Below are 13,410 nucleotides of genomic sequence, written 5' to 3' on the forward strand. Positions count from 1 at the left end.
AGATATATATAAATATACACAGAGAACATGAAAAAATGGGGGTTGCCATACCAACTCTAATGAGACTAATCAATTAATGTGGACTATTATCAGCAGGAGAAAAAAAACTTTTGTAGTGATCATCAGGATGGCCCATTTCAAACAGTTGACAAGGTGTGAGTAACAGTAGGGGACAATTAGCATGGGAAAATAGTAGGCTACTAGTTTGTCACATGGAGGGAAATTAAGAATGGCATGATGTAGGCTTATAAAACATCTAGCTTTCCAATTTTGTCTTTACAGTTTTCTGTAAATAATTATTAAAACATCTCACTACAACATCAGAGTTTGGAAACAGTTCACTTTGACGAAAAAATGTCCTCATGCGTCACTGACACAACAGTAACCCAGGAGGCCATAATAATACATGATAAATAGAATTCCCTTGATTTTACTCTACTAATATTTATTTAAAATAGATGGAGTTGTGGCTGCCTTGTTTAATCCATTCTATAGCTGATCACATTGGCTTTCATACTTTAAACTTAATCTGAGTTCAGATTCAGGTGACTGGCCTATGTGATCAAAATAAAAAATAATCAAACCTCGGTTCTGTGAGTTCGCTACAGTATGAGTGGCTTGGACAGTATAGTACTATTAAACTTCCTCTGGCTGGAACTCATGTAGTGCACTAATTCAGCAAAGGATAGCAGTTACTAAGTTAGCAAAAGGAAATGTCGCTTACACAGTATCTATTTCCAAGGTGAACACATTTATGACTGTGAGTGAGAAAAAAGTCAGCTCACGTGGCTATAGAAATAATTCATTTGAGTTCCTCCATCAGTAGTTGTAATGTGTATACTGAATGCACATAGTACTCCACTTCATTTACATTTTACTTAATAAGTCACATTAGAACTGTTATGAGTTGTACACAGAGGAATAATTGGCCTTTCTGAGAGGTCACACATTACTGGGGGAGAATAAGCAATATTATGATGAACAAGTGTCAGGAATGAGGACTTGCAGCTGTGTCTGCCAATCTACTACAGCTCTGCTCGGTTCCTGACTCTGACTCCAACCACTAGGCATGACCACCCACGTCCCAGTTCATGACAACAAGAATGAGGCATTATTAATGTATCTTCATTTCTCATATTTAAACACCTTGGTGCTGACAGTCATCAATTGTTCAAATGATTCCAGATGGGCCAAGGAGGCAATGGTGAGAGCCAGATTATCATGCTCTATGTTTGGCTCAGTGTAGGTTACAGATTCTATCCCAAATCAGAACTAAGATTTGGGTTGAAGATGCCAATATCTCAGAAGTCGATTTTGTGAAATTCCCGAATGCCCTTCCTATGGCTGAATTCCCTCCTAAGTTATAGAAGTCCAGGGCGGAACACGTGTGTGAGTTACACTTCCCTGTACCAGAGGAGGGATAGCTTATGCATCCCTGACCCATGCAGAGCTTTTGTATCTTAGGAATATGTCCAAGCTCAAATTCAGAGTCTCTGTCTTCATTTTAAAGGCACTTAATGGTCTAGGCACAGGACACCTAAAACATTGCCTGAAACTCCAGGATTGGGCCTATGCTTGGTACGTGGCTACTCAACGCACATACCCACATCTGTGATCTCTCCTGTCCCTGTCCTGCTCCTCGGGACAATAGAGTTATCCACTGCAAGGATAAGGCTTATCTATGCAGTGGCTAGAGCTTTCTTGGGTGCCAGAGCAAGGCTGCAAAATGAACTCTCACAGGTTCTAATAACCATCTCAAATATCACCACTTTCCATTCCAAGTATAAGGTGAAGCTCTTCGACCATGCCTTCCTAATAAATACATATAGCACAGCAGACATATGTTGAATGAACAAAAAAACCTCTCTGCTAATTTTCCCTTTGAGGGGGAAAAGGTAGGTGAATGCTAGTCACATTCCTTAATGTGCTTCTGGAAGGCACTCGGACAGCACAATGGTGAGGGGAGATATAAGAACCTGAAGAGAACAGAATAAGTGACTTTAGACTAAGAATCTAACGGCTTGTCTGGACAAACAGTTAGTGTATGGCAAGCTGGGCTGTAAAACTACCGTGCACTAGAGTGCGGTGTAGTAACTGTCTGTATGGGACCCTGCTGCTGCACAATAAAAATTCCGTAGAGCACTTTGATCTACTCCACTTTGAAATGGGAGTAGGTCAATGCACACTGAGGAACTTTTAGTGCAGCGTAGCAGAGTTCGCATGGACAGCTAGTATACAACCTGCTAGTTCTCTATAATTTTACACCCCAGCTTCTGCTGCACTTACTGTTAGACAGGCCCAAAGTTATGCAACAGCCTGACTAAGCATTTACCATTAACTAAATATTTGTTCCCAGTTGCCCTTGATTACTTTTAAAATTTGTACAATGTTTTATTGTCAAGTGTCCTATGACTCCTGAGGACACTACATAAATGCATTAACATTGTTTATCTTTGCATGGAACAGAGGCACCCCTTAGAACAGAAGTTCAGTGTGTATATTTCAATGACTCTGGCCATGGACACGCAAACTATTTTTGCAGCAGAAGATTGTGAGTTCTATTCTGTATGCCAAATGTGTCATTTTTAATGAGCATCTGTAGAATAAGGATTTTGTAATAATATGACTTTCTTAATTTAATGTTTATGAAAACATGTCTATATTTATACAATCCCCATCTCAAAAACTGCTTTTGATGGGAGAAGGGGATTCATGCACTATCTCACCTTTGTTCTCCTTTAAGTTATGTGTTAACTCATTGTCACTGATATATTCATTGTGCAATTCTTATTACTTGAGTCCTTAAAATTAAATGCCAGGACTTTTTTATCCCAGCTAAAATACTACAGTGAGAACTAGAGCTGCAGCAAACTGTAGAGGACAAAATGCTGATTTTAAAGGTTATGCTCCTGCACATCCACATTACTCCTGTTTGCCACCTTTCTGCTATCTACTTGCTATCCCCAGTCGAGTAAGGAAACTCTCAGATGTAGAGCAAAAGCTGGCAAAGCTGGCTCATAAGACAACCAAGCAGCCCATCCAACCCCAGAGGGCATGTCAGAGCAGGGAAGGGCAGAAAGGGAGAGGGCACAGCAGGCACTGAGCACAGCTCTGTTCTGCCAATTTTAAATTTGCAGATGGACTCTTACAAGCAGCCTAAGGCCTGTTCTAACTTACACTCAAGCCAGGGCAGCTTGAGAATGAGGGAGCTGTAAATGGCCCCCTTCATCCTGTGATGTGCAGATCTTGTCACAGGACATAAATGAACATAATCAGTCTGGTTGTCCTAACACGGTATCCACTACTAGTTGTTTATGGAATCTAAAATATACATTCTGTAAATATAGGTTGGTGAACTAATGGTACAAAAACCAGTGTGTTCTTTTCTTTAAAAAAAAAAAATAAATCCAATATATTCTGAGCTCGCCATTTACACAGGGAAAGTTCAATGATCTCTGAGTTTGTCCTACACACAAAGAATATGAATGAGCTAGAGATGGCAACTTCTAGAGCTCTAAAAGCACTGGCTGTTCTTCAGTAACATCATTACCCATGGTCAATGTAATGTCATTCTGACAGCTGTAATTTTCTAGCAGATGCAGCCTTTCATATTTATAGAGGCTGATAAGAATTCCATTGATTGCTAGCAACATTTTGTCTAGACTAAAAAGAGAGAGATCTATTTAAGAAATTTGTTTAATGTATCAAAGCAATATTTCAGACTTTAAAGTCAAAGAGTATAAAAAGACTCTAAAAGTTAGTTAGCTATTAGTGTTCTCAGGGGTTAAAAGCAAGTGTCAAGGACAATAATTCTGAAGGAAGGGCAACCAAAACAATTGTTATTTAACTAGATTTTTTTCCCAGGGAATTTGCTCATTGTTGCTCAGCCAAAGCACTTTCTCTACACTTAAGAGGTAAGAGTTGCTTTTTACCATGAAAAAACTCTGGAATGAAACTGAAAATGAAGCTTGCAATTACAAGTGATATTCTTCAGGCTACTGCTGACAGCTGAAAATTGACAACATTCCTGACACTTCCAGTTTTGGAGCCCATTGCAGTAAGAGAGACTAGACTACAGTAAGGTCTCCAGCCTGTGTTCAACACATCATAAAAACAATGTCAACATGTAAACATTTAAAACTGTAATTGAATATTCAGTGCCTGATTCAGCACTCATTCCTTTTTTATGCCAGTATAACTCCATCAGTATAGATAGAGCAATACAAAGGGGAATGGAGCCTTCACCATTACAGATTTCCTCCTAAATGATAAACTAATATTCAAACAGTCTGGAAGCTGGCTTACCAGGGCTCCCATACTTTCAATGTCACAAATGATGTTCATATTCAACAAGCAGGATGTGGCCTGCACTAATTCTACAACCAGCCATTAAAAACTCAATTATTTTGCAATATATTTCACAGATTTTTCTTGAGGAAAAGGGGCTTATCTTTTGAAATTTCACACTATGCGTTGAACAAAATGATGGAGAGCAACAATAATGTCCTCTGATACTCCAGCCATTTTCCATTCAATCAGCTGACTCATTTAGTTTATTTACCACAGTTGTCCTCGTCACTATCATCTTCACAGTCAGCCTGGCCATCACATCTTCTGGAGGCCAAGACACACCTTCCAGAACGGCACTTGAAGTGACTGGGTGAGCACTCTGTCAATGTCAGAAAACATAACACTTACAGAAAACTGGAAAGCGTTAATTATCACACAGTACTCTTTATTTATTATTACTGTTTATCACTGTGACTGAGTTAAACGGGTAGAAGACAGGAACAGAAACCCTGTGAGATACTAAGTTGGAACTATGCAGAAATGGAAACTATCCTGGATGAAAATACGGAGGATGGGGTGGGTTTGAGTACACATCACTACTTTCCCACAACCATCTCTTCATATACTGTCACCTCTCAAGTTTCAAAGCCTCACAACATTATTGACAGATATGGTTTAGGTTGAGGGCACTGCTTTTCTAGTTATATTGTCCACTGATGTTGTGTTGAACAGATAAAGGTAAACGATTCAGTGTGTTGATTTTATAACAGATAATAAAATTTAGCAATTACATGGCCTTTTTTTAAAATTCAGAGTCCTTAATAATCCTCACATCACAATGGCCAGGAAGGATTTTCAGAAGTGCCCTAGGGGAAAAAAGTACCACTGAAAGTCAATTTGGACTTTTGCTCTTAAGTCAATTAGGGCTAGATTCACAAAAGGATTTAGGTGCCTAACTGCCACTTTAGGTACCTAAATCCAACATGTAGGTGCACTTGAGATCCTTACAACCCCTGCTCAGCTGCTACCTAACCCTGGAGCCACTTAAAGTCCCTAGGCAGCTGAGTTTCCACCATTTAATTCCCCAAGGCACCTAGGTTTCCACTAGTGAGTATGCACATAGTTGCCTCAGTCTAGGCAGCTGGGCTCCTATCTCTGGTCCAAGTCCCAGTGGGATCCTCAAACAAGGGATCCCTCTGCCTATCTTGCTGTGAACCCAACCCAAACCAACCCAAACCCAACTCCTCGGAGTACACTTATACAAAGTTACAAATACAACTCATGACTTAAGAAAATAGCAATGTTTTCTACTTTCTTTTAAACAAAAAGAATTGTGTTGACTATCATCACTTGGGGATAAAGTCTGCTATGAGTAAATTCACTTGAGTTCACTGAGCACACCATCTTGGAGCAGTTCATTCTTGGATGCATCACATACTGTAAGGTAGCTGTTATGGGGAGGTTAAATGATTCAATACTGTAGTGTTTTTGCCAGCTATGGTTTAAGTGGGCAAATCACCTAGATTCTGTAATCATTAATAGGGCTCCGTGTCTGTCATAGAGGTTGCGGAAGTGATGGATTCTGTGACTTTCCGTGACCTCTGTGACTTCCACAGCGGCCACCGTGGCTGACCCCAGGGCTGCCCAAGCAGCTGGTTCTGGGGACAGCCACACTGCCGCTGCTGGAGCAGCTCTGCAGCCAGCCGCTCAGGTAGCCCTGCTGACAACTGCACTGGCTGCTGCTGGCCCCCAACAGTGGTCTCCAGGGCGCCTGGAGCAGCCACTGCTCTGACAGCCCCCGGCAATGGTCCTTGGGGCTGCTAGAGAAGCGCCCTCGCCACGCAGCCGTGCCCTCCCTGCAGTGGTACCCCTTCCCCCATGCAGCAGCCTCCCCAAGATTTAGTCAGGGGTATTTATAGTGTAAGTCATGGACAGGTCACAGGCCAAGAATATTTGTTTACTGCTCGTGACCTGTTCATGGCTACTTACTAAAAATACCCATGACTAAATCGTAGCCTTAATCATTAAATTTAAAAGGTTCTCAAAAGTCTAATTTATTTTGCTGTAGTATCCTTTCGAAATATTTATTATAGTATTTTAAACTTTCCAAGAAGGCTTGTCTTTCTAACTAACATTGGCAGCTGGTGCAAATCTTTCATTCAACAAATATGAAATATTAGCAGTGAGTCAGCCTAAGGATAACTTTGACAGCAGTGCTTTACTAAGCAATTAGCCAATTTATGAAGGAGTAACTAACAGTATAAATTTCTCTTTCGATTTGTTCTGCAGGGGTGTCTAGCCCATATTGTCAGTGACAAGATAATAAATGGACAGCCAGGTAGTCAGCCCAGTAGCCACATTCTATCTTACTAATTTAACTGAGATGTTCCTGAAAGGGACTTTAAAGGAGATGCTGAAAAAATGTGTGCACCCAATTTAACTCCGTAAACATTTCACAATTGTTTTAAAACATTAATTTAAAAATGTATCCGATTACATCCTACCACCCAAAGCCAAAGTTCTTACTCCACACAGAGGAGGGATAGAAGTTAATTTATACACTGCAGATTAACACCATATTATTTTTCCTAAAACTGGGGATTTTCACTAGGATCCCTTGCAGCAGAAGTTGATTTTATTTCCGCTATGTAGTACCTTCTATTAATTGATGATTATTTTCCTCCACCAGATTGCTGCAGGGCATAGCTTAAGGCTGAATTTACTCCTATGTCTTCTAGCTTCTCAGTATAAACTGTTTTATTATTATTACATGATTTATGCACATCTTTCATGGTGATCTGGGCACACAGACATTGGTGCAGAGTGTGGAGTACAGGAAGTAATATGTGTCCACTGTCCTGGTCCATTTAGAAGACTGTCAGTCATATTCTGCACTAACCAAGCTAGTCCAGGTAGGGCATGTTGCATTAGCCTAGCCTAGAGATAACAAAGGTGTGTACAAATGGAGTTTGGTCCATACAGTAAAGGTATAAAAATCTACTAATGCAATCTTAGAATCCAGGAAGGAACAAAGACTTTGTAAGGCCTCCTGATTGTGAACCAATTTGGTGATCTGCAGATAAACGCCTTGGATGCAGCTATACCCTTTGCTGAACCCTCAAATGCTTCCCTATACAAGTCAGCATTGTATCTTTCTTATCTAGCTGGACTGTAAAACAACTGGCTTTCATCTGTGATCCAATCTCAGACAGACACCAGGAGACTGTGGAGACATCTACATCTTAGTCAAATGAAAGGGAGATTAAAGAGTTGAGGGTAATAAGCATATTGCTGATACTCCAGCTCATGTCACCTCACTATCACAGCAATTAGCAAAGACTTTAAAAAAAAAAAGAAAGGCAGAATAGAGTTGCTCAACTCTGCAGCTGAGGCCCTTCAGTCAGGAGGAGCAACTGTACAGTACCAGCCACCCTCTCTTTATAGGGAATAAACAGAATCATTTAAAGACAATTCCATTCATGTGTTCCAGACTCCTGATTTGCATCAACAGTATTTGGTGAGCAATAGCATGGATGGGTTCAAGACATCTGAGGTAGTGAGCCATTGTTGAAGTTGGCCTGATACAGTCCTTTCAGACTTTCCTCCAAAAGGAGAAAGAGAGCAGACAGTAGTTGGCAAGTGTCATAAACAGATAGTTAAGGGTTAATGTCTCTCTCATCTGTAAAGGGTTAACAAACAGGGACCCCAAACACTGACCAGAGGACCAATCAGGAGACAAGATAGTTTAAAATCTCGTGGGAGGGAAGCCTTTGTTTGTGGGTTTTGGGTTTGGCTTTGTTCTCTCTGAGTCCTGGACGGGGCTAGAGGTGTAACCAGGTTTCGGCCAATCTCCCTGCTACAGTCTCTTATCTGTTCAGAATTGTAAATAGAAAAGGCAGTCATAGTCTTTTAATTTGTTTTCTTTTTCATTTGCATATGTGTACTTGCTGGAAGTAGCTTAAGTTGTGTTTCTGCTGGAGAAAGTTTCTTTCTACTGTTTATAAGTTAAAAGACCCTGTAACTTTTTACCATCTAAAGTGCAGAGATAAACCTGTTACTTTTTTCTTTCTTTTTTTATTAAAAGCTTTGCTTTAAGACCTGTTTGAGTGTTTTCTCCTAGTTAAGGCTCAAAGAAGCTTGAGTCTGTATTGCCTGAGGGAGGGAATGGTAAAGTTCCTCTTTGTGTTAGATTCACGGAGTTGAATCAGGTGATCTCCTAGTGTTCCCAGGGCGGGAAGGAGCTGGGGAGGAAGGAAATGGTTTATTCCCCTTTGTTGTGAGACTCAGAGAATTTGGGTGTTGGGACCCTCAGGGAAGGTTTTTGGGGGAGACTAGAGTCGATCAGGCGCTCTACTCTAAGTCCTGATTGGTGGCAGCCTATCAGATCTAAGCTGGTAATTAAGCTTAGGGGAATTCATGCTAATACCCATATTTTGGACACTAAGGTCCAGAATTGGGAATTATATTATGACAGCAAGTACACTAACATCTGTAGAACTGGTTTCTTAAGCAAAGACTGGATCACAGTTTGTTTGTTTAGCATTGCCAAGATCTTGGCTCTCCCTTAGATAAACAGCAGCAGATTGGCAGGCCTGCAGGTAACTGGGCTCATGTACAAATACAGGCAAGTGGGAGGTGTTTTGTTATCCATACATCTCAAGTGTGGGTAATCAGAATGAGAGCAATTTTACCCTTCCCCAGAATAAAAGCTCTTCAATTTCTTAACAAAACTTTCTCTTAGATGTAAATAGATAATACGTTGTTGGAAGAAACAGGAATTCTCCCAAATCTGATTTTGAATCATTTGCACAGTATATTAACCATACTGAGAGTTTAATTCACCTACTTGACATAATATAATTTAAAGAGGGTGTATTAAAGTATGAAATGAGATCACTAACTTATGGCAAGAGACAAATTTATATTCAATATCCAATTATAAATAATCTAACTAGTAACCTTCCACATCCTCATCAGGTGTTAGGCAGGTTCGGTTGTCTGAGTTTTCTTCTGGGAACTGAGTGCAGTCTGTGTCTTCTGGCCACTGCAGGCCCACAATTCCAAGCACAGATTCACAACGGTCTTTGGAATGCTCACACAGCGTCCTGGAGGGATGAATTGGAGAGGGTGAGTAAAGACATAGAGTGGAAAAACGTCATGACAGGTTACCAACTATTGCTGGAAACTAGCACTCCTAGCTGAGGATCTGAAGATGCAAAAAAAAAAAAAAAAAAAGCTGTTACTCTTCCTTATATGACAGAAAACTTTTCTTACATGCATTTAACTTTCCTGAGACTAAAGAAAAATATATTAAAATGTTTCATCACTGCTAATATTTTTGTTAAGAAAATTATGGTAAGCAAACTATTGCCTGAGTCATACCATAAAAGTCACAATAGCAATTGTAAAGTTTCTTACAAACACCCTTCACTCAGATGGAAATGACAGAGGAGTCTTTCTTAAAGCAAAACATACTAAACTCCTTTCTATGCAGAGAGATCAGGGAAAGATATTCTTCTAGAAGAAATTCTTAAATGAATCAATGCAACAATACTAATGTTTCACAGCTACATTGAGACCATCCTCCTGAAAGATGCCAAAGCACTTCACAAAAAGCATACATACGGCACCAATGAAATATTGTCTCTTGTGATGTGGGGGGCAGCAGCCATAGCACATTGCATAACAACTAGCAGGGAAAAGAAAATTTTAACCAGGGACACTGGATCATATGCCTTATCTAACAAAGAAGTGCCATAGGAACTTTTAATGTTCATAAAGGACAGGCAGGTTCTGGATTTTTAAGGTCTCTTCTCAGAGACCCACTCACAGGGTGTAGTACACTATCTACTGCACAGATGGTTGCAGGGCTGAATCAACCCTGCCTGTATTTCAACCTGTGGTTCCAGGCTGTCTAGGGATTTCAAACCTGCAAAACAAAAGAGCAAAAGACTTTTCAGTGAATTTTGTAAAATTAAGATGATTTGAAACAACGAGACCTAGTTTGGAGGGTGTGGTCACTTTAACCATCAACATTTGTATCAGGCTATAGAGCCAAGAAAATTGTGTTGATGTTGAATATTTATTTTTCATCATAGAAACATAGGAATTGCCATAGCAGATCAGATCAATAGTCCATCTAGACTAGTATTCTGTCTCTCAGAATGGTGAGTACCAAATACTGCAACTGAATGGAAAGAAAACCCATAATTGGAAATTTTGCGATAACTTGTCTATAGGCGAAGCTTCCTCTTAACCACAGGCAATTATTGATTGGCTTATGTCCTGTATCAGGGGCTGATATGTCTATAAAAAATTTTTTTCTAGCCGAGTAACTGCAGATGATATTCTTATATTCATGGAATGGTCCAGTCTTTTTTTGACTCTTACAAAGATCTTTGTTTCAATTATATCATTTTTCAGGGAGTTCCACAGGTTAATTGTGTATTGTGTAAAAAAGTGTTCTATGCATCCGAAGAAGTGGGCTGTAGCCCACGAAAGCTTATGCTCAAATAAATTTGTTAGTCTCTAAGGTGCCACAAGTATTCCTGTTCTTTTTGCGGATACAGACTAACACAGCTGCTACTCTGAAACTTGTTTTCAGTTGTAAATGTTGCCTTTCAACTTCAGTGAATGTACCCTTAGTTCTTATATTATGAGAAAGTTATTTAACAGGAGGGTCCAATTTGCCTTCTCTATATTTTGTGTGCTTCTGTCACACTACCTCTAATTTGCCTCTTCTCTATACTAAACAGCACTAATCTTTTTAATCTTGGCTCAAATATGGAAGTCATTCCATGCTACTAATTATTATCATGGTCCTTCTCTGGACCGCTTCTCCTTCTGCTCTGTCACTTTTGAAAAGGAGTGACCAAAACTTAACATGCTATTTAAACCAAGGTCATACATACTGTACCAACAATGCATATAATGACATCATAATATTTTCAGTATTATTCTCAAATTTAATTTGGTTTTGGGGGCGGGTTTAAAAAAAGATTTGTTTTTGTTTCTATGCCTGAACCTTTCATTTAAATAGTAAGAATGAAGTGTGCTTGTATTTTACAGGGGTGTGTGTGTACAGACTACAGTGCATTCTGCGGAGAAAAGCTGCAAAATCAGTTGCCTGTGTGGCAAGTGCTGGAAACTAGAATGAATAATGGCAGTTACCTTTCGTAAAGGCAAACGGCATCTGCATATTCTTTTCAGTTAGCCACAGAAAACCATTCAGCTATTTTACCTGTGACTGTAACAGGATTCACTTAGAATGAGAATAGAATGAACTCTATTTCTGTGCCCACTTGAAATGAGGCACAGTGTGCTATAAAGAGATTCATTTTATAAGTATGGTCTTGAATCAACTTGCTTTGTTATGGCTCAGCAGCAAACTGTTTCCTTTAAGATGTGCCTCTCCTCCAAACAAGCTTACTACTCTGTGTTGATTCAAATCACATTTGAGCAGTTGCCCTACATTGTTTTGTAGTTTGGCCTCAACCTTCTGAATTCCAGAGTTTTCTGCTCTGCTTATTTTCTGATGACAGCCAGAGCAGTGAAAACAATAAAGTAGATTTAAAAAGTTTTGATCTAGTTTACTGAAACATCTGAGTAACTTGTGCCTTCAACATGTCCCTGCTCCTTCAACCTTATCCCTTCAAAAAACCAACCTTCTTTCAGAGGAGACAGTTTCCAATAATTGCTGCAAGACATTCAGTTTTAATTTGGGGGGAATAATTAAAATTCAGTTAACATGTCAAATAGATGTCTGAAGCCAATAACAGTGCAGATGGTCTTGATTGTATTGACCAAAGTTGATATTGGCAGTCTGTGTGAAATGAACTGGTGGTCTGAATCTTGTTCTTAGTTAATAGGCAACCACAAGAAAATAGAGATAAACTACCACACTAGTTTGGCAGAGCCAACAGGAAGTCCAAGGAAGAAATGGGTAGCAGAGAACAAGGATGATGGTCACTGGCAAAGCGGTGAGGAAGCTCTCTCTATTTTGTATTTAAATCAGGGACTTCAGTCTCCAGGATTTTCAGTCTAGCACCTTCCATAAATATTAAACTCATTTAAAAGTAAACTGAAATAAAAGTGCTGTAACAAGACCTCAGAGAGCCCTCTTGCAAGAATAAACAAGGGACCCCCTTCCTGATTCCACCCCCAACACCTCACCCATTAAGCTCCAACACTCCCCACTCATCCCATGACACAGGAGCTAAATTTGAGTGAGTGGCATTGTGACCCCATTTGCCCGGTGAAGTGTCAGAGCATTGCTCCATCTGGTTTGGCCTCCAAAACTTCATGGACCTTGGTCTGACTGCACCACTTGCACCACTGTAGCTATGCCACTGTGAAATATTTCCTCGATCTCTGCCAAATGCCATTAATTCAATTACAGGGCTAACACTGCACAAAATGATGGGAACATCTAAATGACATCGGTCATGAGGAAATTTAGTCTTCCAGAAATCTGTTGCTGCCAGCACATTCTTTATGCCACAGACCTGATTGATCAAAGTCACTAGAAACTACTTGCAAATAAAAATAATGTCATCTCAAAATCTTGGAAGGGCAGCTCTGAATGTGGAGGGCTTGAAGGATCATGCCCTTTGTCGCTGAAGAAGTGCTATGTACTGTTCAGTTAATAGGATCAGGGCTGATACCACAAATGCCTTATTAAAGATGAACCACATTGCATAGAATTTGAAATCATACATGACAGATTAGTACGTTGCCTCAATAATAGCCATCTTAATTTTCAAAAACTGGTTCAACATGTTCCCCTTGCTGTGCATGACCTTGTTCAAAGTCTTCTACACTAAAAATAAAGCATAATGATCAAAATAATAATAAAAAGGTGATAAATTAGGTGCTCTTCATAAAACAGGGACATATGTTATATACCTGGAAAACAGAAATAAAATTGCTGATCAGTATTACCTAGAATAGAAAATGGAGATGAGTATCCCCAGTGTCAATACATCTTACATTCATCAGATGGGTATATGTTATAATAAACGAATCCAAGGTTGTAAATTGCACTTGGACTTAGAAAGTTTATCACAGGGAAAATTACATTAGCTGAATTTTGTTTAATGTTTACAGAAAAAGACAGGTCAA

General features: G+C 39.6%; 1 protein-coding gene across 1 annotated transcript in view; it reads right to left on the bottom strand.

Annotated features, from left to right (window-relative positions):
- The window catches only part of CORIN (corin, serine peptidase), a 289,680-nt gene that overhangs the window by 53,247 nt on the left and 223,023 nt on the right, over positions 1–13,410 (bottom strand). Inside the window, 2 exon segments of the mRNA XM_030564547.1 lie at positions 4,562–4,669; positions 9,250–9,395. Coding sequence (XP_030420407.1) covers positions 4,562–4,669; positions 9,250–9,395 — 254 coding nt within the window.

The sequence above is a fragment of the Gopherus evgoodei genome, chromosome 5 (genome assembly GCF_007399415.2).
Source record: "Gopherus evgoodei ecotype Sinaloan lineage chromosome 5, rGopEvg1_v1.p, whole genome shotgun sequence".
In the NCBI taxonomy this organism is placed as follows: domain Eukaryota; kingdom Metazoa; phylum Chordata; order Testudines; family Testudinidae; genus Gopherus; species Gopherus evgoodei.